Source organism: Podarcis raffonei, chromosome 9 (assembly GCF_027172205.1).
Source record: "Podarcis raffonei isolate rPodRaf1 chromosome 9, rPodRaf1.pri, whole genome shotgun sequence".
Taxonomy (NCBI): domain Eukaryota; kingdom Metazoa; phylum Chordata; class Lepidosauria; order Squamata; family Lacertidae; genus Podarcis; species Podarcis raffonei.
In genome coordinates, this window is record NC_070610.1 from 5,278,805 (window position 1) to 5,304,258 (window position 25,454).

At 42.0% G+C, this 25,454-nt stretch overlaps 1 protein-coding gene across 6 annotated transcripts in view; it reads left to right on the plus strand.

Annotated features, from left to right (window-relative positions):
• The first annotated feature begins 3,106 nt into the window (after positions 1 to 3,106).
• The window catches only part of MSANTD1 (Myb/SANT DNA binding domain containing 1), a 31,208-nt gene continuing 8,860 nt past the window's right edge, over positions 3,107 to 25,454 (plus strand). The window contains exons 1-4 of one of the 6 annotated variants that reach the window (XM_053403380.1): positions 3,108 to 3,322; positions 3,938 to 4,379; positions 21,168 to 21,432; positions 23,522 to 23,572. In XM_053403380.1, the coding sequence (XP_053259355.1) occupies positions 21,179 to 21,432; positions 23,522 to 23,572 (305 nt within the window). In that variant the 5' untranslated portion in view covers positions 3,108 to 3,322; positions 3,938 to 4,379; positions 21,168 to 21,178. Of the gene's footprint in view, positions 3,323 to 3,937; positions 4,380 to 19,741; positions 19,861 to 20,468; positions 20,735 to 20,960; positions 21,050 to 21,167; positions 21,433 to 23,521; positions 23,573 to 25,454 lie in introns of those variants that run through there. The other 5 variants (XM_053403384.1, XM_053403383.1, XM_053403382.1 and 2 more) reach the window with 5 other exon arrangements.

The following is a 25,454-nucleotide window of genomic DNA, read 5'->3' on the forward strand; positions in this document are numbered from 1 at the left end:
TCTGTTTAAAGACCACGTGATGATAACTTTGCCTCCTCCCTACTTATGAAATTCTCCAGATGAGATTGAGATTTGCTGCGGAAGCTTTCTTGCAAATTAATTCTAACCAGAGTCTCAGAAATAGACAGTAGCAAGCATGCTGGAGTCCCCCTCCTTGTTGACATATATTCTGTCTTGAAATGCAGCTGTGCATGCAGGAATCCTGGGGGATAATAAGAAAGCATAAAGTTCAGAGACCAGTGGAAGCAGCATCAGCAAGCCTCTTGCCTATACTTTCGCGCCTCTACTTTCGCACCTCTTGCTTCCAGAACAAGAAAATGAGAGATACACACAGGGCCTTTTTGCAGCTGGAATTCAACAGAATTCACTGGTGCCTCTCAGGTGGGCACCATTGCTGTTAAAAGAGAACAAGGGGTGAGTTTCAGCACCTCTTTTTTTTTTAGAAAAATAGCACAGGATGCACATGAGATATTTCCTGATGACCCATAGAATTGAGATTCCATGAAACTTGATGTAAAATCCCCTTCTCATTCTTTATCTTGTTTTTGAAAATTGTAAATTACTCAGTACTTGTTAATGTTAAAAGATCATTTTTAAACATTGCCACCCTTACCCCCTGGGGGGTGGCTGGCATTGCAACCTAGAAGTCCTCTCAAGCTAGTTCACCATACCTTGATAATAATAATTTATTATTTATACCTCGCCCATCTGGCTGAGTTTCCCCAACCTCTACTACTGCAGAAACTCTGGATCCATTTCTCTTCAACTCAGATTTTGATTAAAAACCTCCCACTAATTATCACTTGCAGAATAGGTCCACTAAAGGCACGGGAACTGCTGGTTTCCTGCTTGCTGGGAATGCAGCCTCTTCCTGGAGAACTGTACAAAGAGAAAGATGGCTGCCTTCCTCCCATCTTCCTATTTATCCATACAATGTCCCTCATAGCCTTACAAGGCTGGGTCTGGTGGGAAGTGTAGTCTGGATGGCACCGAGTTTGGGAAGGATGCTCGGACCTCCAGATGTTTTGAGACTACAATTCCCATCATCCCTGACCACTGGTCCTGTTACCTAGGGGAGATGAGAGTTGTAGTCCCAAAACACCGGGAGGGCGAAGTTTGCCTATGCCTGCTCTAAGCCATTATGAATGATTTACACCTTTTGTGTCACTTCCTCTTATGATCACGTGTTTTGAGATCTTTGCCATGGATTCACTTGATTTATTAATATACAGTAATAACACTCTGCTACATTTCTGTTTTGAGGTTAAGCCACTCTTGCCCAGTTCATATGCCTCAGTAAACCATGGTCAAATGTGAACTCGTCTCTCCAGGCTGTTTGTCTCCTTCCCGCTAATCACAAACTTAACAGCCAAGCTGTTGCTCCCCAAAAAACGCAATCTGTAAACCAACAATTATTTGCTATAGTTCGTGGTCTGTTGGGGTGAAATATACTCGGAGTCCAGTAGTGATTTCATGCTCTTTATTGCAGCTTGTAAAACAGTGATTGAATTGCCCCCCCAAACCTCAGGCTTTTATATACATTATTTACACAAGGAGTCCCATCTGATTGGCTGATTCTGCTTCCCTCCTGGAGCCTGATTGGTCTTTTCCTGCGGCCAATCAGTTGTTGCATTCTACGATCCTACCAGCCTAATAGGCTGATTAACTTCTTCCTGGAGCCTGATTGGTCTTCTCCTGCAAGCCAATCAGTTGTTGCATTCTAGGATCCTACTTGCCTATTGTTCTAGGATCCAAGGTTAGTACATAACATGGGGTGAAGGATTAAGAACTGTATTGGCTCAGTCACCACAGCCTCGTCTTCCCTCACAAAGTGGTGGGGAGTCAAGGGCAACACAAGAATTATTGGGAGGTCCCATCCCTAACACCGACTCATTACTCTCTTTCCATGCAGAGCCCAGACATGTGAGCCAGGCAGGGTCTGGTGCTTATTGGGGCCAGAAGATCCAGGGGGCTGCAGCCTCATTGCCACGGGGAAGAGATAAATTGCAGTATAAATAAATTGCAGAGCCCATATTGTATATCTACAGTAGACACCTGTATCCAAAGATTATGACATACGTTGGAGCCAATCTGCAGCTGTGTTACAGCAGAACAAGCAACATTTTGATCAGTGAGTTGCTGCCCCACCCTTCCCCCGAATGGGGTGTTGGGTCTGTAGTTAAACCAGAACAGAGGGGGAGAGAGATTTGTGCCTTCCTATGTGATTTATTGAGTTTGACTGAGTTTACATATATGTCACTTTTCCACAACGAGCTTTGCCCAAAGCAGCTTACAGCAAACACTCAAAAACATCCAAATACAGAGCACTGAAAATACAAATATACAAAATACAGGCCATGCCAGTAAATTAAAAAATGATGAAAATAAAGAGTTTGGCAAACACCAGAATAAATTCAGCAAAACAAAACATCTAAGCATAAATATGTAGCAGAACAAGAGTTAATGAACAACCATGTTTCTGGCACTGCTAAGGAGCCTGGCTTACATACAGTTCTGGGGGGGGGGGGTGGCGGCATACAGCTGGTTCCCATAGGCCAGGGGTCAGCAACCTTTTTCAGCAAGGGGCCGGTCCACTGTCCCTCAGACCATGTCATGGGCCGGACTATACTTCGGTGGGGGGGGGTGAATGAATTCCTATGCCCCACAAATAACCCAGAGATGCATTTTAAATAAAGCACACATTCTACTCATGTAAAAACACCAGGCAGGTCCCACTAGTAACCCAGAAATGCATTTTAAATAAAAGGACACATTTTACTCATGTAAAAACGCGCTGATTCCCGGACTGTCTGCGGGCCAGACTGAGAAGGCGATTGGGCCGCATCTGGCCCCCGGGCCTTAGCTTGCCTACGCCTGCCATAGGCTCACTCCAGAGGAGGCTGATGGCAGCAAAAGGCAAATTTGGGGTGGCAGAGGGGGGGCTATGATGGTCAGTTTCTTCTCCAGTCTCCTGGAAACACCAACTGCTGGTGCAGGCCTTATTGACTATGTGACATACTCTGTGAAGAACTACCAGTCCCAGAGTGCCTTATGGCTGATGCACAGGCAGGAAGGGACAGCTTGTGGGTGACACAAAGCACCATAATTGCCCCCTAGGGCAGCGGGAGCCAGGGCTGCCGGTCGGATTTAGAGGCCCCAGATATTTGCAAGTAAATGTCTAGCAGACACACATACATAGCATACGGCCCTGTCTGGCTGTAATACAAATCAGACTGGGCAGCTGGAGAGAGCGAGGGAACAGAAAGAAGCTGCAGGACACAAATAAATCCGTCACCTTTTCAAAACAGACAAGGCCTTTCAGGTAATTGACTAAATAGGAAAGTAGATTTTTAAAAGCATCCAGAATGAAAATGGGTTCAGTGTAAAGACTGATGGTGGTAAGTTAAGGAAAAGGCTGCCAGATATATCATGTGACTCCACTCTGGTGATATTGTTAAGAGCACTACTGTAGCTAGAAGATTTAAGCTGCTACACTATCTGATTGTTTTTCCACCAAAGATCCAGGCCTGTGCCCTAAAAAACGTAAGAGATAATTATGACTTTGCAATGAAAAAGGCCAGAAAAATAAGGCTTTGTAAATTGGGCTGTTTATGTATGTTTTTCAGCTGCATTGCTCCATTACAATTTATTTTTTAAAAAATCAAACAGCGTAAGATCTTTTTAAGGACCAACCAAAATAGTTTCAAAATAGTCGGCAAGCTTTTTCGAACTCTGTTTCAGACTGGATGTTGTGTCAAACAAAACATGCAAAGAAAGGGTCACAATGTAATTTCAGAAATGTAGGAAATGTAATTTCACAATGAAAATAGAAATGTGTGAGATTGCATAGGATGGAATTGTGATATATGTTTGTACTGGGTTTCTCCACCTCCCAAAATGCTGCAGCCTTCTCTCTCTGTGCCTCTCTCATCCACAGGCAGTTCTGCAGCAGGTACACCTGGCAGGACTGGCAATGTACAGACTGTCCTATGCAGACGGACAAAATGACTAACTAGAGGGCTACCAGCTTCATGGCCTTGCCAATTTTGCAATAGGTGCAGAGAAACTCAGCATTGAGAGTCTAGGGTTGCCATATTTCAAAAAGTAAAAACCAGGACACCCTAAAATTGTTGAGTTCTTTTTAAGGAAAACCTAAAAGTTGTTGAGCCTTTTTAAGACAAACCCCTAAGGTGTGGAGCAACACGATTCTTCGATTGACTTGCCTAAGATCCAGGACAAAGCGCCGCCTTTGGGAAATTCTCCCTGGATGTCAATTCTGCCTTTGAAATCCCGTTAATGTCCAGATGCATGGCAGCCCTAATGGAGACAGAGTCCTGGAGAACACCCCAACATCAGAATCTGGTGCCTGTTATGTTCAGGTGAGTGGGTGGCAGAGCTCCAGGCATGCCAAATGTGGTAGCACAGGCAGGATATGGGAGGTGATGGCAGCAGTGTGTTCTTGCTCTCCAGTCTAGTGGGTCTTTTTAACTTACATCATTTATGGGGTAGGAACCTGCCCATCCCTTAAGCTCAAGAGTGGATCCACCCCAGGAGATCCATCCAGTGACTCCTTTAATGGGTTTTCACCATCTCTTGAGCTTTGTTGTTTTGGTAGGCATTTTGAAATCTTATTTATTCGTTCATGTATCCCCATCTGCCACTTTATGTACTGTAAACTGTTTTTAAAATTGTTTTAAAATGTTGCTGGTTCATCATGTTGTACATGGCCTTGTTAGGTGGAAGCAAGGGTATGAGGCCATGGTCTGCAGCAGGAAAAGGAGGCAAGCAAACCAGCTAACTTAACCCCTCCCATGGTCCTCATTGCATCATCAAGAATAAGTCTTTGTTTCTTGGCTAACTCCACTAAACAGCCTGATGACCTAAGTATCTTACTACAATCTCAGGCAGCTCATTGTAATGATAAAGAAGGGTGAAAATCAAGGCGTCAGACCAGGTTTAAACCAATAAGAAATGTGCTTATTATTTTGTTAAAATAATGGTTATGACCAGCAAACAATTATAATTTATAGACAACCCCTCCCAGCCCACCCAGATTTCAAAACCATTTTTGTAATTACCCATAAGAGCAACTAGGGTATGAAAATACCATGGTAAAACAAAACAATCCTTTTCCCTGCTTAAGCCAGGGCGTAGGAGTTAAACAGTTTCTCTCCAGCCCTCCTAGCCTATTGACAATGGATCTTTTTGTTGAGTTTCTGTTAATTGGTTCTCATGGGAAACTTACAGATTCTGGCTTCACACAATTAACTCAAGGCAGTGTCAATTTACTCTTGGCAGAAAGCCAAGGTCAGCTTGACCTAGAAACTACTTACTCTGATTGGTTAACGACCAGCACTCAACTTTGTTATCTAGGGATTGCTAGGACAGTGTGGTGTTGGATGTGTTAGGAGTAGGAGTGCTGTGTATGGTTAAGAGAGAGAGAGAGAAAGAAAGGATTTATTTTGCTTTGTTTTGTATGCAGAAACTCTGCTGGTTTTATTTTTCCTTTTTAATAAATCCTGTAAATAGTTATTCTGAGTCTAGCTGACTAGTCATTTCCACCTCAACTAGCTTCTTTGCTGTGCAGGAAAACTCTGCTACGTTTGGGCTAAAGCCATTAGAGCTATGCCTGACACTTCAAAGTTCCATGAGGTTATGGGTATCGTGCTGCCAGCCTGAGTTGCGGTGGTGTCAGCATCAACGGTGTTGGTTCCAGTAGTTCCAGAAGTTGTTGTTCCTGTTGGTGCAGCAGATGGACACTGGCTGGTTCCTGACTGTGGTGAGCTGGTGACGCAGCGGACACAAGGACAACAGCTGCAGCGTGTGAGTGCTGGGTGCTGTGGTTCCTGTTTTCTCTCTCGGTGGTCGTGAGTAGCTGGTTCCGGGTTCCAGGGACATCGCTCTCAAGATGGCCTCACAACCAGTTCAGATGGCTTTTGAGCGTCTGAATGACTCCAATTACTTGCTGTGGTCGGAACGCATGCAGGCAGTGCTGCAGAGGGATCGTCTCTGGCAAGTGGTGAGTAAGTTTCCTGCGAAGCCTGATGATGAGGACCTCGATAAAGACCAAAGAGCAAGGGCCACAATTGTCTTGGGGCTGGAAGATTCCCAGTTGCCGTATGTGAGGGGAATCAAGACAGCTAGAGATGTGTGGCAAGCACTTAAAGAACTCCATGTGCGTGAGACAGCGGTTTCCAAGCTGTTCATTCGCAAGGCATTGTACAAGGCAATGTTACAGCCTGGGGTTACAATGCAGGAACACCTACACAGTTTACAGTTAAAGTTTGCTGCGCTACAGGAAAGAGACTGTGCGTTAGACCAGCAGGAGAAGGTGGCTATTATTTTGAGTTCTCTCCCGGAAAGCTGGGATAATTTAGTTTTGTCTCTAGAAGGCATACAGGAGGACTTCCGGAGGCGGCGCGAAACAGCAATGGCGGTCCTCTTCAGTTGTTGAAGAGGGGCTCCGCGGAAAAGGGTCGTGCGCTGCGGCACAGCGACGACCCGTTTAGGAAAACCACGGGTAGAGTGAGCCCGTGGCCGTGGGATTCGGCGGGCACCAGGAGCGACCTCGGATACGCAGAAGGGACCCCGTAAGGGGCTCCGGAACGTGGAGGGGGTAGCGGTGCTGTGAATCCATCGCTCTTTCCGCGGAAGCGAAGCCGCGCGGCTGCTGCTGATGAGCGCTGACCTTTCTTCTTTGAACATTTGATTGGAAACAACAAACTCGTGAGTAAGAAATTTGAGGCTTTATTTGGACATCAAATTGGAATTTCGGCTGAAAGCGGGAGACGCTAAAAAGGAAGTCAGTCTTCCGTCCCTGTTTAAAGTACTGAGCAAAGTTTTTTTAAAGCGGAAGCGTTGAAAGGAGTTTAAAAGAAGTTGGAACTTACCCTGCAAGTTTGGATTTGATTGTGAGACTGTGCTATACCTCTCTATATTTTGTGGATTATAAAGTTATAAGCCCCAGCTCACGGGCTGCCTGGATACAAAGTAACATCAGACTGTGGCAACTGTGTATAGAGACATAAAGTTACATTGGGCTACTTTGCAGTTACAAAAAAGGAACTGTTGTTCACACCTTCGCAAAGAACCTTTATCATCTGCAGTTTAAAGTGAATTTAGAGGGTTTCCCCCCCTTATTTTGGATTTTACCATATTTGGGAATTAAATGGTGGAAACTTTTGGGGAGCTCCCCCTGCTGGATTGTGGAAATATAAACCTCTGAGAACTGCTGGTTGTTTTGGAAATCTTTTTGCCTGGATGATTGCTTTTCCCATGGGATTTACAATTTGACCTTGAAACCTAGACAGTTGTGGAATGAGTGTGGCAGGAAAAACAAGGGCTGCCAAGAAAGCAAAACAAACTGAACTATTGCAATCAACTTTGCCTGTGCAGCCACGTAGATCATCTGTTCCAATTGTGACAGGTCTGCAAGAAGGACAATTTAAACAGCCAGTTTTGGAGGATATGGCTGCAGGAGGATTAGACCCTATTTCTAAAGAAATATTGGATCAACTGGCAGCATTAAATAAGAAAGCTGATGAACAAGCGGCTAAATTTGACCAGGTTACAGCAACGATTAATAAGTTGACAGACCAAGTTGCTCAAAACACACAGGCGATAGGAAATTTTGAAAAGACTATATCAGAGAACCGAAAATTAGCTGAGGACGCAAACACGAAAGCAGACCAAAACAAAAAAAGGATTGAGGAATTAAGAGGGGAAGTAAGACCACTGAGTAGACAGGTCACTGAACAACAGGCCTATCTGTCTATGGCGGAGCTGAAAAACCGGGAAAGTAATCTTAGGATTAGAAATATTCCAGAACTAGAAAAGGAAGATTTGACTGGCTTTTTGACTGCAGAAATATCCAAGTTCTGGGGTTTGGCAGAAGAGAAAGACTTCAAAATCGTCACCGCTTTTAGATTGGGAAGAGTGGCCAAGAAAGATAAACCAAGGGATTGCTTGATCATATTGAGATACAAGCAAGAAAAAGACAACATACTTGGCCTACATTTTAAAAACCCATTGGTGATACAGGGAAAGACAGCAGAAATCTTCAGAGACATACCAAAACAATTGTTGGACTTAAGAACTACATACAAGGATCTGGCAAGATTATTAAGAAACAACACAATCCCTTACAGGTGGGAATTCCCCCAAGGATTATCTTTTAATTTGAAAGGGAAGAAGGTGAGAATCAGAACAGCAGAAGAGCAAGAAAAATTCCTAAACGATCACGGGGAGGACCTTCGAAAAGGGACAGCAGGTACCTGGCCACCCCCCACGCCTGGTACAAAAGATCCACCTCCAGACATAGACGAGAAGGGAGACAACCCCATCGGCTAACAAGCTGATCCAGGATGTCTCTGCAGCTTTTTAGTTGGAATATCCATGGGGCAAATTCCCCTGAAAAAAGGAAAAGGATTTTTCACACTTTGAGGAAAGAACAACTAGACGTCATTTGTCTCCAGGAAACCCATGTGACTAGGCTCCACAGAAGAGTGCTAATAAACAAGCGACTAGGCCAAGAATTTATTTCATCAGCTAAAGAAAAGAAAAGGGGAGTCGTGATATATGCAAAGGAGAGCCTAGCACCAAAATTTGTGTTCAAAGATGAACAAGGAAGAATTTTGGCGATCGAAATACAATCACAAGGAGAAAAATTTTTGATAATTGGAATTTATGCACCAAATGAGGGGAAATCTGAATTTTATGGGAAGCTGCATGAGACAATGCTGGACCATATGGACTATAATAACATCATTCTGATGGGAGATATGAATGGGGTTGTCTCCACACACATGGATAAGCCACAAAATCAAAATGTGACTAAAGATGGCAGACTACCAAAGACTTTTTTTGAACTCACAGACAATATGGACTTGATTGATATCTGGAGGACAAAGAACCCCCTAGGTAGAGAGGGAACATTCTTTTCTGAGGCCCACCTATCCTGGACAAGAATCGACCAAATCTGGATATCTAGAGGACTGGCACCCAAGACCAAAAAAGTAGAGATCTGCCCTAAAACTTGCTCCGACCATAACCCCTTGAAAATGGACTTGAGACTTACACCAGCTGGATCCTTCAGATGGAGAATGAATGATGCATTGTTTAGAGACCAGGAGATAGTGAAGAAGGCCCAAAAGACGATGAAAGACTACTTTGAACTAAATTTGAACACTTCGGTGGAAAAAAAAACAATCTGGGACGCAAGCAAAGCTGTTATGAGAGGGTTTCTGATACAGCAGAATTCTATTAAGAAAAAACTCTGGAACGGTAAAAAGGACAAGATCTTGGAAAGGATAAAAGACGGAGAGAAAAAGTTGAGACTAAATCCAAAATCAAAAGAAGTTTTGAGAGAAATAAAATTCCATCAAGCACAATATGCAAAACTGATAAATCAAGAAGTTGAATGGAAAATCAAACAGATGAAACAAAGATCATTTGAATCGGCAAATAAATGTGGGAAGCTGCTATCATGGCAGCTGAAAAAGAGACAAAAACTGAACTTTGTTACCAATCTAGAGGTTGAAGGAGAATGTATTCAGAAACCAGAGGAAATTAGAAAGTGTTTCCAGAGATATTTTAAAAAATTGTTTTCCCAAGGACCCCAAGTGGAGACTGAAATAAATAAATTTTTAAAAAGCTATGGCCTACAAAAACTAACACAAGACAAACAAACTGACCTGAATTATAAAATAACCCAACAGGAAATCGAAAATGCCATTCAGAACATGCAACTAGGCAAATCCCCGGGCCCAGATGGACTTACCTCCAAATACTATAAGATATTGAAGGAATACCTGACTCAGCCATTGATGGAGGTATGTAATCAAATTATGGAAGGGAAGGGGGCACCAGAATCGTGGAAAGAGGCATTCATCACTTTGATACCAAAATTGGAATCTGAAAAGACTCAACTTAAGAACTACCGTCCCATCTCACTCCTAAACGTGGATTACAAGATTTTTGCTGACATTTTGGCAAATAGATTGAAAAAAGTCTTAAATGGAGTTATTCATAAAGACCAAGCAGGCTTTCTCCCTGGCAGGCATTTGTCAGATAATACTAGGAACATTGTTGACGTTCTGGAACTTCTACAGACAAATTTGAATACAAAAGCAGTTTTGATATTTATAGACGCGGAGAAGGCCTTTGACAATATATCTTGGAAATTTATGAAGAAGAATTTGGAAGGGATGGGAGTGGGAAGGGCGTTCCAAAATGGCATAGATGCAATATATTCAGAACAAAAGGCTAAATTGATAGTAAACAATGTGGTGACAGAAGAGTTTAAAATTGAAAAAGGAACACGACAGGGGTGCCCCCTATCACCCTTGCTATTTATTTCTGTCCTTGAGGTTTTGCTAAATTTGATCAGGAAGGATCAGCAGGTGGAAGGAATACAGGTCGGAGGAAAACAATATAAACTGAAGGCCTTTGCAGATGACTTGGTTTTGACATTACAGGAGCCGGTGTCCAGCACAAAAAGAGTATTGGAATTAATTTCTGAGTTTGGTCGGGTGGCGGGATTCAAGTTAAACAAACAAAAAACTAAGGTTTTGGCAAAAAACTTGACACCTTTAGAAATAGATGGGTTTCAGAAGGAAACAGAACTAAACGTTGTTAATAAAGTGAAATACCTGGGGGTCAACTTGACTGGGAAAAATTTGAATCTGTTTAAAGATAATTATGAAAAATGTTGGTCTGAAATTAAAAAGGATCTAGAAATCTGGTCAAGATTGAAACTTTCCTTGTTGGGAAGAATTGTAGCAGTAAAGATGAATGTATTGCCAAAAATGCTGTTTCTGTTCCAGACCCTACAGATCGTGGACAGAGTGGAATGTTTTGGAAAGTGGCAGAGGGACATTATGAAGTTTGTCTGGCAGGGCAAAAAGCCCCGAATAAAATTTAAAATATTAACAGATGCAAAGGAAAGAGGGGGTTTTGCCCTGCCGGACTTAAGGTTGTATTATGAAGCTGCATCCCTCTGCTGGCTGAAAGATTGGTTTTTGCTAGAAAACACTGATGTCCTAGATCTGGAAGGGTTCAACAATGCTTTTGGGTGGCATGCATATTTGTGGTACGACAAGGTAAAGTCTCATAAGTTGTTTAAAAACCATATTGTAAGGAAATCTCTGTTTTCTGTCTGGACTAAATACAAGGACTTATTTGAAAACAAGACTCCGAGGTGGTTATCACCGATGGAGGCTAAAGCCACAAAAATACTTAATATGGGGGGTGGCTGGGCAAAATACTGTGAAATAATAGAAAGAGTGGGTGACACTTGGAGGTTGCAGAGCTTTGAAAAATTGAAAGGGAAGGTGCGAGACTGGTTTCACTATGCCCAAATTTTAGAGATCTTTAAAAAAGATAAAAAAATTGGTTTCCAGGTGGAAAAATCAAAATTAGAACTAGAATTACTTGAACCTAAGACGAAAGTGCTTTCAAGAATGTACAACTTGCTGCTTAAATGGAATACTCAAGATGAGACAGTCAAATCAGCCATGATAAAATGGGCACAAGATATTGGATACAACATTATGTTTGAGGACTGGGAAAGGTTATGGACCACCGGTATGAAATTTACGGCATGTAGTGCCTTAAAGGAAAATATTATGAAAATGATGTACAGGTGGTACATGACCCCAGTCAAACTTGCAAAGATATACCATTTGTCTGATAATAAATGTTGGAAATGTAAGGAGGCTGAAGGAACTTTTTACCACCTCTGGTGGACATGCCCGAGGGTGAAGGCCTTCTGGGAAATGATTTATAACGAGTTGAAAAAGGTATTTAAGTATACCTTTCAGAAGAAACCAGAGGCCTTCCTCTTGGGCATTGTGGGCCAGAGGATACCTAAGAAAGACAGAACCTTCTTTCTATATGCAACGACTGCAGCAAGAATTCTCATAGCTAAATACTGGAAGGCACAGGAGCTACCCACACTGGAAGAATGGCACACACAACTGATGGACTATATGCAACTAGCCGAAATGACTGGCAGAATCCGAGACCTGGGAGAAGAGGCTGCGGAAGAGGATTGGAAAAAATTTAAGGACTATTTACAAAAACATTATAAGATATATGAATGTTAAAAATTTGCTAAGGTTTGAGGTAAATATGCTTCAGTATTGAAATTCGGAGTTGATAGAAACAAAGTTAATGATTGAGAAAAGTTTTAATTTCAGAGTGAATAATTAGATGAAAATACAAAAACACAGGAAACAAGGTATTAATTTGCTGTTTATATTTATTATAAAGAATGCAGGGATGGAGGAGATGGGGAAGTCCAGTGGATGATGAAAAAAAAAAAAAAAAAGACTTCGAAAAATGAATTTTTTCTTGTTTAATTTCTTTTTCTTTCTGTAAAACCGCTTTTGTTGTGTTATTGATGATGGATTTAGATTCTGGAAAAAAGCAATAAAAAAATTTATAAAAAAAAAAAAAAATAGAAGGCATACAGGAGCGTGATTTATCAATCAGTTACGTTACTGGGCGTTTGATTGAAGAGTGGCAGAAGAGGCAAGAAAGGTCGTTGGCTGCAGAGGCTTCTACAGGCGGGCGGTTTGGAAGGAGTTCTCATGCCGTGCCAGGGGTGAAGCAAGAGCAGCGTGCCGGTGAGGAGTCTGCGTTTGCTGTTAGGCGTTGTTTCCAATGTGGGTCTTCAGCGCATCTAAAACGACAATGTCCTGAGTTGGTCAAGTCTCAGTTGCCGGTGCAGGAGCAGAGACGAGATCAGCAGCAGCAGCAGCAGCGGAAAAAGAAGTTCTTCAAACAAAAACAGTCGGCTCAGCTGGTGACCGCCGAGGTCAAGATTGCTGATGAGAAGCAAGCGGTCTGGGTGGTCGATTCAGGAGCGTCTCGGCACATCGTAAATTCAGATGAATTGTTTGTTTCCAAGAACTCAGCACAGCGCAGCCAGGTGGCTCTAGCAGACGGAAGTACTTCCGAAGTGATTTCGGGGGGTACAGTTTTTGTTCCTTGTCTTCGTGAATGCCTGCAAAATGTACTTTATGTGCCTTCATTAAGGAGCAATCTGATGTCTGTAGATTGTTTGCTAAAAGCTGGGTTTAAAGTGTATTTTGAAGGAGACAGTTGCATTATTAAGAAGGCTGGTGAGATTTTAGGCACTGCTAAGTCAGAGGGAGGCTTGTTTTGGCTTAAAGCAGGATCTCAAGTTGCAGCAGTAGTCAGTAAATCTCAGCCTGCAGTGAATAACAAAGCTATACATGACAACTGTGTGCACTTATTGCATAGGAAAATGGGGCATGCTTGCTGGAAAAGTGTACTAAAAATGTCTGAATTGGCTGATGGGGGTGATTTAAAGAGTTGTAACAAGTACCTTGATTGTAATATTTGTAAAAAGGTTAAAACCCACAGAGTCTCTTACCCCAGAAGTGACAGAGTTAGTGAGTCACCGCTACAGCTGGTTCACATGGACGTAATTGGTCCATTTGCTGTAAGCAGGGGTGGATCGCGTTTTTCACTAACAATTGTGGATGACGCCACACGTTATTCTTGGGTTTTTCCCATGAAGAATAAGGGTGACGTGTTCACAAAGTTTAAAGGCTGGGTGGCATCTGTGGAAAGATTTCTGTCCACTAAACTCAGAAGGATTCAGACGGACAGAGGTGGCGAATTTATGTCAAATGCTTTTAGAGATTGGTTACAAAAGCGTGGCATTGGGCATAGAAAAACGAACGCTTTTTCCCCAGAGGAGAATGGCGTTGCAGAGCGAAAAAACAGATCTTTACAAGACATGATGTTTGCCATGCTTGATGATGCTGATTTGCCCATGTCTTATTGGGGGGAGAGCATGCTCACCGCGTGTTATCTCCAAAATAGGCTCTTTCATCAAACAATAGGTACAACCCCGTACTTTAAATTGTTTCAGAAAAAACCCAAAATTGACCATTTGCATGTGTTTGGATCAAAAGCCTGGGTGTTAATTCCAAAACAAATGAGGAAGAAGGGAGATCCTAAGACCAAACAGTTAGTGTTTGTGGGTTACCAGGAGCTGGGAAAAGGTTTCCGCTTTGCTGAAGGGACAAATGGCATTGTGATCTCCAGGAATGCCGATTTTTGTGAACATAGTGGCTGGGAGAGACTACATGCCAATACTGAGGTTTGGTTTGAACCTTCCCAGGAGCTTCATGACTCTGAAGGTAAACATAGAGAATCAGAGTCTGAGGGGGAGGAAAGTTCAGATAAGAGCTCTCAAGAAAGTGGAATTAGCCAGAGACCAGTTGCTAAGCAACAAAAGAGAGGTCATAGTTCTGAGGAGGAAAGTGGGTCAGAAGAAAAATTTTCTCCCAGAAGATCTAAAAGACAAAACAAAGGAGTGCCTCCGGTGCGTTTTTCTCCAGATACTGCAAATGTGTTTAGTGTGATTGCAGAACCCAAGAGTTTTCAGGAGGTGTTAAAGTTACCAAAAGAGGAGGCAGAGCTCTGGAAGCAGGCAATGGAGGAAGAGATGTCCTCTCTGAATGAGCACAAGGTTTTTACACCAGTAGCAGCGCCTGAGGGGGCAAAGATTGTAGGCTGCAGGTGGGTGTACAAACTTAAACCTCTGGTGACAGGAGAGTACAAATACAAAGCTCGTTTAGTGGCTCAAGGATACTCTCAGAGGCCTGGAAAAGATTATGACGAGACTTTTTCCCCTACTGCTAAGGGGGACAGTGTAAGGCTGATTCTAACGCTTGGAGCAAAGAGAAAACTCCTGTTAAACCATTTTGATATCCAGACTGCATATTTACATGCATCAATATCAGAAGACCTGTATCTAGCCGAACCGCCTGGTTATGAGACAGGTTCCAATAGAGTGTTGAAATTAAACAAAGCTCTATATGGTCTTAAACAGGCTGCAAGATCTTGGAACAAATGTTTCCATGAGACCTTAGTGTCATTTGGTTTCAAGCAGAGTACAGCTGACAATTGTGTTTATGTACGTGGTACAGGCAGTGATCAAGAGTTTTGTCTGATTTATGTAGATGATGTATTGTATGCTTGCAAAACAGATAAACAAACTAAAAGGTTTGCCAAGCAATTGTCCAGTAAGTTCAAAGTGAAAGACTTAGGCCCGGTTAGGACATATCTAGGATTGGAAGTGTGCTGGGCCCAAGATGGCAGCTGCCTAATTAGTCAGCAGAACAAAGTTAAACAACTACTGACTACATACAGGATGCAGGATTGCAAAGGGGCAGTGGTGCCTATGGATCCAGGTTTCATAAAAACACTTCATACAGACGAGAGTCCTGAATTTGAACATCCTGATGTATATCATTCTGTAATTGGAAGTTTATTGTATCTAGCACAGTGGTCCAGACCTGATATTAGCTATGCAGTAGGCATATTAAGTAGATTGGTCTCAAAACCCACACTAAATGCCTGGAAAGGGGTAAAACAAGTTCTGAGATACCTCAAACAGACAATTGGCTATATGTTACAATTAAATTCTTCAGAGGATGAAATGTTGAGTTGCTACTGTGATAGTGACTGGGGAAATTTGCCAGATAGAAAATCTGTCACAGGACTAGTCATAATGGTCGGTGGAGCTTTAATCAGCTGGCGGTCACGCAAGCAAGACGTTGTAAGTGTGTCATCAACGGAATCAGAGTACGCCGCGTTGAGTGAATTGTGCAACGAGGTGATTTATTTCAAGCATTTGTTAGCAGATTTAAATGTAAATTGTGGAGAACCAGTACAAGTTCACATTGATAATCAAGCTTGTATAACCTTAAGTAAAACAGAGGGTTTCAAATCACGTTCCAAACATATCTCTGTAAAATACCAAAATGTGCGTTGCTGTGTACAAGACAATGTAATCACCTGTACTTATGTATCAAGTGAAGAAAATGTAGCAGATGTGTTAACTAAACCATTGGCAAAGGTAAAGAACAAACGAATGTGCAAGGGTTTAGGTTTGCTGGAAAAATAATCTCCTACATAGGTGTATTTGATGTTAATTGTCCAGCAGAATCTGTGAGGGGGTGTTGAGTTTCTGTTAATTGGTTCTCATGGGAAACTTACAGATTCTGGCTTCACAAAATTAACTCAAGGCAGTGTCAATTTACTCTTGGCAGAAAGCCAAGGTCAGCTTGACCTAGAAACTACTTACTCTGATTGGTTAACGACCAGCACTCAACTTTGTTATCTAGGGATTGCTAGGACAGTGTGGTGTTGGATGTGTTAGGAGTAGGAGTGCTGTGTATGGTTAAGAGAGAGAGAGAGAAAGAAAGGATTTATTTTGCTTTGTTTTGTATGCAGAAACTCTGCTGGTTTTATTTTTCCTTTTTAATAAATCCTGTAAATAGTTATTCTGAGTCTAGCTGACTAGTCATTTCCACCTCAACTAGCTTCTTTGCTGTGCAGGAAAACTCTGCTACGTTTGGGCTAAAGCCATTAGAGCTATGCCTGACACTTCAAAGTTCCATGACTTTTCAGCTCAACTTCTGTTTTCTGTGGTAGGTTTCTGGATCCTCTGCAATACTCTCCTTATGATTTCAAGCTCCCTTTCCTCCTCATTCTCCAGCAACTCTGTTCTGTGAGTCTGTCTGCCAGCTTCATTTGTTTTCACATGGTGCTTGGCTACCGCCTTGGCCCACAAGGGCACATTGGGAACTTGGTGAAAATGTTGAGGGCACAAGGCACAAAATGGCTGCACTGGGGGCCCGAGAGGGAGGTGGCGGTGCCTGATTAAAGGAATCAGACCAAGATTTAAAACCTACATTTAGTCATGGATTTCATTTGGCATATCTTTCACTCTCTCGTACATGTATAGATCCCACATGGGCCATTAACAGATAGAGCAGATTATGTTTGAAAATAATGCAAAATAGAAAATGCTGGGTTATAACTGTGGATAAATAGCCTTGAGACCACCGTGCCAGGTTCTTCTCCAAATGTCCCGTCTCCCCAAATGAGGTACAGCAGGTGGCTGTGTGAGAAAGGGGCGTTTCAGATTGAGGAATGCTATCTCCAGAGGGGCTCGCCTGTTTTTTCGGTGTCAGGCAAATAACTTTTTATTTTCCCGGATCTTTCAAATATGTGGACTTCTACATTGCACAGTGGGCTCTGAGAAACCTTTCTTATTTGCTCTCTGTCCTAATTGACTATTGTGTGCTTTGTTTTAAAGTGATTTGTTTTGATTGTATAATTGCCTTATTTGTTCTTTCTTTTGACTTTACTGTAACTGTGATTTTTAATGTGAATATTAGTATAGAGACAACTGAAACCATTAATCATTCCCTCCGGTGGCTTCCTTCTTGTAGTTTCTTGCTCTTTAGTAGGTTTTTGGAGTACCATCTCAGTTTCTGGTGCATCAGTGAAGCTATTATCCCCATTACCAGGTGTTTCCCTGCTGTCAGTACTATTGTCTGTCTCCCTGTCAGGATTTAGTTTAAAGTTTTCATATCCTCTTTTCCCTGTTGTAATCAGGGAAGCTTGGATTGTAGCTTGGATTCATTGGCACAAGGCAGTATATAAACATAGCAAGAAAATAATTGGTCTCTCTAAATATTTATTCCAAACCTCTCCTACTTTTCACAATTCTGATTTATCTGTGATTTGTTTGTGTAGATATTTCACTGAGTAGAAACAATTTCAACCATCATATTCCTTACTCCTCTAAATAACTTATAAACAAGTGGACCAGCACTGTCATATAAACCATAGTTGAAAACAAGTGGTGGTTTCACGTGAATGCACATTGTACCGGTTCACAGTGCTGCCACACAGCTCACCCCTGCCACACCACCAGGACTCAAGTCTGGGTTTTGATGTCTGAATCTGGTCTTGTGGTTTGCTTGGGGGAAACCACAAATGCGGGTTCAGATGTCATTTGCTTCCTGGCAGCGCAGAACCAGCAAGAAAGGAGTGGAGTGAGAACTCATTCACACTACAGTTTGTTTTCAGCTCTATTTAATGTAATGTGCAAACTAGGCCTTTGAATGTAGCGTTCAGTAACTTTACTTTGTTATTGCCAGTTAGTAGAAAACCGGATTTTAGCCGTGCAAAAACCAGCATGTCCTCCAATCAGCAAAAAGTCATTTGGTTTATCTGAAATAAATGAGGAAATATTCCAAAGCATTTCTTTTGCATGCACTTGCTCTTAGTTTCTTCCTGTCTTTCTCACGGCTTCCTTCTTCCACATGTTTTGACTCTCTGCTCCTTTCAAGAGCTCCTTTCCCTCACTTGGAGCTTCCACCATCTTGCCACCAGCTTCCACTTCCAGTTTGTTCTGCTCACCTGCTGGGTGGCCCACAGGATAAGAACGGAGCAGGTGCTGTAATCACAATTCTTCCCACACACGCGGCAGTTGTGCCAGCTGCTTTTCACACACACACACACACACACACACACACACACACACACTGCTCTTCTCTCATGTGTAGCTATACCACTCTGCAGAATCACCATCATGGACCATAATAATAATAATAATAATAATAATAATAATAATAATAATAATTTTTATTTATACTCCGCCCTCCCCGGCCAGAGCCGGGCTCAGGGTGGCAAACACCAGTAAAATTACAATAAAAGCATAATAGGAAAAAAACCCCAATTTAAAATACAGGTTAAAATGCAATTTAAAATGCAGCCTCATTTTATTAGTAGCCCATAGATCAAAACGGTAAGGGGAGGGAAACATAAGGGTCAGACTGAGTCCAAACCAAAGGCCAGGAGGAACAGCTCTGTCTTGCAAGCCCTGCGGAAAGATGTCAAGTCCCACAGGGCCCTGGTCTCTTGTGACAGAGCGTTCCACCAAGTCGGGGCCAGTACTAAAAAGGCCCTGGCCCTAGTTGAGACCAATCTAACCACCTTGAGACCTGGGACCTCCAAAGTTTGTCATTTGTGGACCTTAAGGTCCTCCGCGGGGCATACCAGGAGACGCGGTCCCATAGAATGAAACTCATGGGCCACTGGTGGTCTGCCGCCCACACTTTGAGAAGTGCTGCCTATACGTAGATATTCTTCTGTAAGCCACTTTGCAATTCTGGAGGAATCCAAACCCATGCAGTTTGGGAGGAATGCATATTTACATTTGTGGGTCAGACACATGCTGGCATTCACATACCTTTGGCTAAATTGCAAGAAGATGTGGGTACAAATCCTTCCCAACCCATGCTTTATTTGGATAGATCTACACAACAGTGGCCTGGAAAAAACCTCCCAATCTTTTCTCCAAGCCAGCCACAGTTAAATTTGGATGTTCTCATTGGTGCTTTCCGAGGCAACGCTTGGAAAGTCTGAAATGCACACACAGAATGAAAAGGAGACCCTGCTTCTACTTAATCCTCCTCTTGGCTGCCATCTGTCACCTGGTCACATGACGCCTCCCAACTGGGTCTCCATGATATGCACACACACACACACACACACACCAGCCAGCATACGGTGCTCTTTGCCAGCCTTGAAAGGGTTATTCTGCACAGGACCACTGACAGTAGCTGCTCCAAGGGTGCCTTTTGAGTGCCAGATTCTTCTATAGGAACCTGCGACTCATCAATAAAGTTCATTGTGTTCTTTATTCGAACAGCATTTAAACCTTTTTCTCTAGGGAATCCTAATTCTGACTTCCTTACATTAAAGCACTGCAGTGAAGGGGGAAAAGCCATTAACAAGGAATACAACAGGACAGGAGGTCTGTGCCTTGAAAAAGGCATTTTGCGACCTCCCCTTCCTTCAGGATCCTGTGCTTTTCAGCTTGTTCAGATTGAGCATGTAATTAGTGTATAGGATACTTAAGTGTGGACTAAAGCACGTGAGAACCTTTCCTGGGGATTAACAGCCTATGGAGTACATTATTTTCTGCTTGCCATTAATCTCTAGGAAACGCCCAGCACCGAGGTCTGTATTGCTGTCTTAAAAATGAACACACACACATTTTTTTCTTCCCACTGCTATCTTTTAAAATGTGAACAGTAGTTTCCTTTCTAATACAGAGAATTAATGCGCTGTGCATTAGCCGTCAGCATTGCTTCACTGGATAAAGTGCCTGGACCTTAAAGCCAGAGCTGAGTCCATCATGTTTGCCACAGCGCAGACTCTGGAATGGTGCTTTGGGAAATGAGATGCTGCGTTGCTAATGTAACAGGGAGCAAGATCTAGCCTCCTATATGAAGAAAACTACAACATAAAAACAGCAATTTATTTAGAGTTTTTAATCCTCATGCCGTTCTCCCCATTGCCAGTTGCTTTTGCACAGTAAATAATCTTTATGGGCTCACCATAAGGCAGATTTAAAATGCCTCCGCTGCAGTCCTGAGGCTGCAGCACACGGCTGAATAAAAGACTCCAAACAGCATTGAAATTGTTCGGATTGCAAATACATATGTGGTAATTTGAACCTACAAAAGGCAAATTCATGCTGACAGAGCTGCTGGATGGGTTTGCTTAGCAGCAGACAAGCATCTTGGAGCCCAAATTGGCCTCTGGCTCTCTCTCCCTTGCACACACATATGTAAACACAAATCTGTGTGCATGTTCCTGAAATAGGAATCTGGCACCATTTTAGCTGCTTAACTGTTTTCAGTGCTGCTGTTATATACTTCAGATGCTAACTGTGCTTCCACAAAGGTGTGAGACTTTTTAGACACAATTGTTGTAAAGGGGTCTTTTTTGTGTACATGTCTTTCCCTCATCCTAGTGAATCTGTCAAGGCACAACTTAAAAGCTCATTCAAGCAGCCATGACCCCCTGCTTGCAGCAGATTGCCTAAAAGGTAAGGGGGAAAAATCTAAAAACAAGTAAAAACTTAAAAGTAGCTTCTCAAAGGCTGCATAGATCTTTTGTTGTTGTTGTTTTTGTTAAACCTAAAGTGTTTAAAAGCTTTAATATTGATGGCCTGTCAACTTTGTCCTGATTCTTTGGCTTTCAGTTAAAAGGTTTTTGTTGTTGTAGCTTATGCAGTTGCTCTGTTGCTATGGAAACGTGACATCAAAATGACGTTTCTCTGTTTAAAAGCTTTTAACTAAATTCCTGCCTGTCAGATGTAGGCCCCATTTTGTGCACTCAAGCTTCAAGCTGTTGCAAAGAGGTTTCATGTGTTCTGTTGTCATTCAAATCCTGTAGCTTCATATGCATGCCTTGCACTGCAAAATCCTAAACTAAAAACTGAAATCTATATTAAGTGTTCTCTTTTAAAACCCTTTTAGGTCAATCAGGAATGGCTGCTGCAGAAATTCCCAGTTATATTGTTTCTTCTCAGACTGAGAAGCACAGGAGGGCCAGGAACTGGACTGATGCAGAGATGAGGGGCTTAATGCTGGTTTGGGAAGAATTTTTTGATGAATTGAAACAAACTAAAAGGAATGCCAAAGTTTATGAGAAAATGGCTAACAAACTCTTTGAAATGACTGGAGAAATTCGACATGGAGAAGAAATAAAGATAAAAATTACAAACATGACATTCCAGTACAGGTAAGCTTCAGTTAATTCCTTTTATTTGAGTGATTTCTAGATATTAATCAGGCTCTTTGCCTTTCTGAAAATATCTTGTAAAGAGAAACCACAGATGAAAGATTAAAGGTTGTTCATAGGGCTCTTAAAAATCACTCTTAACAGCACCATGTTATCATTCCTTATTTTTCTCCTTACTGCTTTCAAATGGTAGCATAACTTTGGTTGTGGTTTTTGTTAATTACTGTTTTTATGAAACAAGGGGATGCAAAAGATAGTATGAAATATTGTTGTTTATGTTTTTATTTTAGCTTTCACTTGCACTTTAAACTGGCACAGCTTAGATCAATTTTGAGCTGGTCTTTTCAAATGTAAAAACTAAATACAATTTAAATAAAATAATTATTGTTAAAAAATCTCTAAATTTTGCCATCGCAGACTGAGGAAGTTACCCTCCGGAGGACTAAAATAACTGCATGCCTCACCACTGAGTGACACACGTTGCTATAATTGTAGCTAGCATTAGCAAAGGAACAATTACATTTGCAGACAGAAATCAGTGCACACTGTAAACACTGTTCCAGCTGGGGGAGGAAACTGAGGTATCTGAAATGAGATAATGAAGTAGTTAGAGCCCATCAGGAGAGGAAGTTGGCTTAGGAAAATGAAATATTTGCAGCCTAGGGACAGAAAAATATTTGCATGGTGTTGAAAAGCATTTCCCTATTTCTATGTGACATGAACTACCAAATCTGCTTTTAGCTATGTTCTAATTTGCGACAACATGTAATCTCTAATATGGATCTGTTGGAGGTTAGCTATAATTCATCAATCTGAAATACATGATTCCTTTATTTAAGCTCTTTTCAGTGCAGAAAAATAGTGATTTAAAAAAAGTCACAGGCATTCATGTTAAGTCTGCTTGTTTGGGGCTTTTTGGGCCTGTGTGGGTTAGGTTAAAACATCATTTTTATATTTAAACCATATGCTGTGCAATCTACAACTCCCTATTAGCATTTATAAATTTGTGTCTTCATTTTCACTTTTGGCTAGATCATCTTAAGATGGTGACCTCTTAAGTTATTATATGTGTTTTGCATGAAATGGTGAATATTCTCAAAATGATATGTTTTCACTTACATATCACCTTGCAGGATGGCACCAGTATCATTTACAGAGGTACACTCTGAAACAGATAGTTTGTGCCCTTAGTCTGACAAGAGAGTGAGAAATCCAGAAAACGTGGGCTGAAGTTTTTAGTCTGAAGGCCCACCCTTGGTTCATAAATTGAGATGGCCCCCAAAGCATAAAGGAAAAAGAGGTGAACATGCTCCATGTCTTTCTGTCACACAACACATGAATGTGTATGCATAGAATATATCAACAAACACTATCTCACACAAACATATAATCCATATTTTAAAGAAATATACTAAAATGTTTTGAAAGTAAATACTGGGAGCTTTGACGCTGCCCTCTGACCATGACATACTCACAGTGCCTTAACCACTGGGATGGGACCAAGAATATAACTGGAATTGAGAACATCATAGTGTGTTTAAATCACTCTATTTATTTTGCTCATAAACTTAAACTATGCTAAAAACAAAGGCATCTAAAATATTTGCAGACTGAACATTCAAGTTTAAATATTATGGCTCTTGTATATGAATGGTAATCTCGACACATACAGCAATACCTTAATTAATTTCCAAGAATGCTGAAATGTTCTGAAGAGCTCTGCTTCAGTCCAATAGCTAAGATTCTACAAAGCCTGTTATAGTCCAGAAGTAGAGATTACTAGAGGAATTGCAGTTTCTTCCCCCACCGCCTTATTGCATTCAGCTGTGGCTGAGACTGTTCTAGTTCACAAGAGAAGGTGGAAATATCAATTATTATTCATCCTGCTGTTTACAAAATGGAGTGATCTAGATGGGCCTCTTCCCGAGAGATACTTATGGCAAATACCACTTTTAGTGCTTCCTCTTTTCCATGTTCACAATCAAATATCGCCAAAAAGCACTATCAAGTATGCATGGAATTTTTAAAAGTGATAAACAGGACATTTGTAACACTTGTTAGCATTTGTAACGTTTAATTTTACAACCAGATGCATGCATATAATTGAAGAACCAAGCAGTGATGCAAGAGGAGTCAAGTGGTGAGTATCAGGCAATAAATCTTCCCTCTTACTGGTTAGGCAGCGTCACACGAGGAAAGGTCCTTGCTTGGGTGAGGAGTCATCCCATGCTCTCAATTAATACTTGAGCTAAGTGCTTAAGATTTACATAGTTCAACTTTTTTATAGATAAACCAGAGAAAACTAGGTATTAGAAATATGCTGTAGATCCTGCAATAAGCCCACGTGCAACATATAAATGTGCAAGAATTCTGTGCACTTTGGTTTTCTGTTGTGGTGCATTGTGAATAGAGAAAGTGAGAGTAGAGTTCCACACCAGAGCTGCCACCTCCCGCCCTCAGACTCTCTTCTTGAACAGGTAGCATGAATTGCGGAGCGGCTGGGAAGGATTTGGTATATAATTCTAATAATTAATAATAATAATAATAATGAGGATCCACTGTTATTTCAAGTTTTGTTTTAGGAGGACTGTGAGAGAGGGGGGAAGAATCATCATCAGGTTTTCAATTGTGGCCACTCTGACCCCGTAATTGAAAAGGGCATTGTTTTGCTCTACTTATTAAATAAGTGCTCAGTTATTCAAGCAAAATAATTACAAATTATCTTCCACCACCCAGTAACCTTGGTTGCCTAGTTCAGAAGCACCTGTGGCAAAGACCAGCTCCTTGGCAAGGCAGTGAGGGTGTTCTGGGCAGCTGTGACGCTCTTCAGGATTGGACCTACTCAGCTGTAAAGCAGCCTTCCTCAACCCCGGCCCTCCAGATGTTTTTGGCCTACAACTCCCATGATCCCTAGCTAGCAGGACCCAGTGGTCAGGGATGCTGGGAATTGTAGTCTCAAAGCATCTGGAGGGCTGAGGTTGAGGAAGGCTGCTGTAAAGCAGCCAGCTGACATGATGCGGTGGAGCAACCTTGACAGCATGACCCCAGAGGGTGCCATGCCCCTTTTGAGTTTTGCCGACTTAAAAAATAAAATGAAACCTGTTGAGTTGTATGGAATGTTAATTATCAGCTGGTGGAGATGTTAGGAGAGGGAGAAGAGTTGCTCCACACTCCAGCATGTGAGCCTGTTCTTGTGGATCCTGCCCATCACCCAACTATTCCTTGCTGGGCTTGCGTTTCTTTTCTCTCCAGGCTCTGGTTATTGTAATGTGGAGTTAAGGAGTATTTTGTTGGCTGGTTGGCTGCAGTACGAAACAGAAGTGGTTTCTGTTAGTGGAACCTGTGTGAGAGGCACGAGAGACACCCCAGGTGTGCTAGAGAGAGAGGGGTGGCTGGATTGGTGCTTTTTTGTTTCTTGCTGCAGGGGTTGCTGGAGTTCCTAACACATATCCAGTGTGATTTATGGGTATTTTGTGTTATTTTGATTTATTTACGGCATTTTTCTTTCATGTTGATATGTTTTCCACTGCTTTGGAGACCTTTTGGTCAAAAAATGGTATACTGTACAGGCAAATCCCCATTTGCATGCGATGGGCACATGTGCGACCACTGATGCGCACACCATTTTGGCACGGCAAGGGGGTGGGGCGGACTTATGCACGTCCGACTGACACATGTGGTGCCTAGTAACACAACCCCTGCGTAAATGGGGGGTTATATATAAGCCCTAGTATAGCACAGCAGCAAATACTGTATTTTTCCATGTCTAAGACGCCCCCATGTATAAGACGCCCCCTAATTTTTTACATTATTTTTAAGGGAAAAAACCTAGTCTTATACATGGAAAAATATGGTATATCTAGGGTTAGAGATGGAGTAGCAAGCACATTAAGGAAGCTTGAGGAATTTTCTCAGTACACATTCCATTGCACCCCACCTGATCCACACCTTCTGGATTAATGTGTATATAGGAACATATTTATCTTCCGGAATCTGCCCTTGAACAGATTTGACAAGGTGGT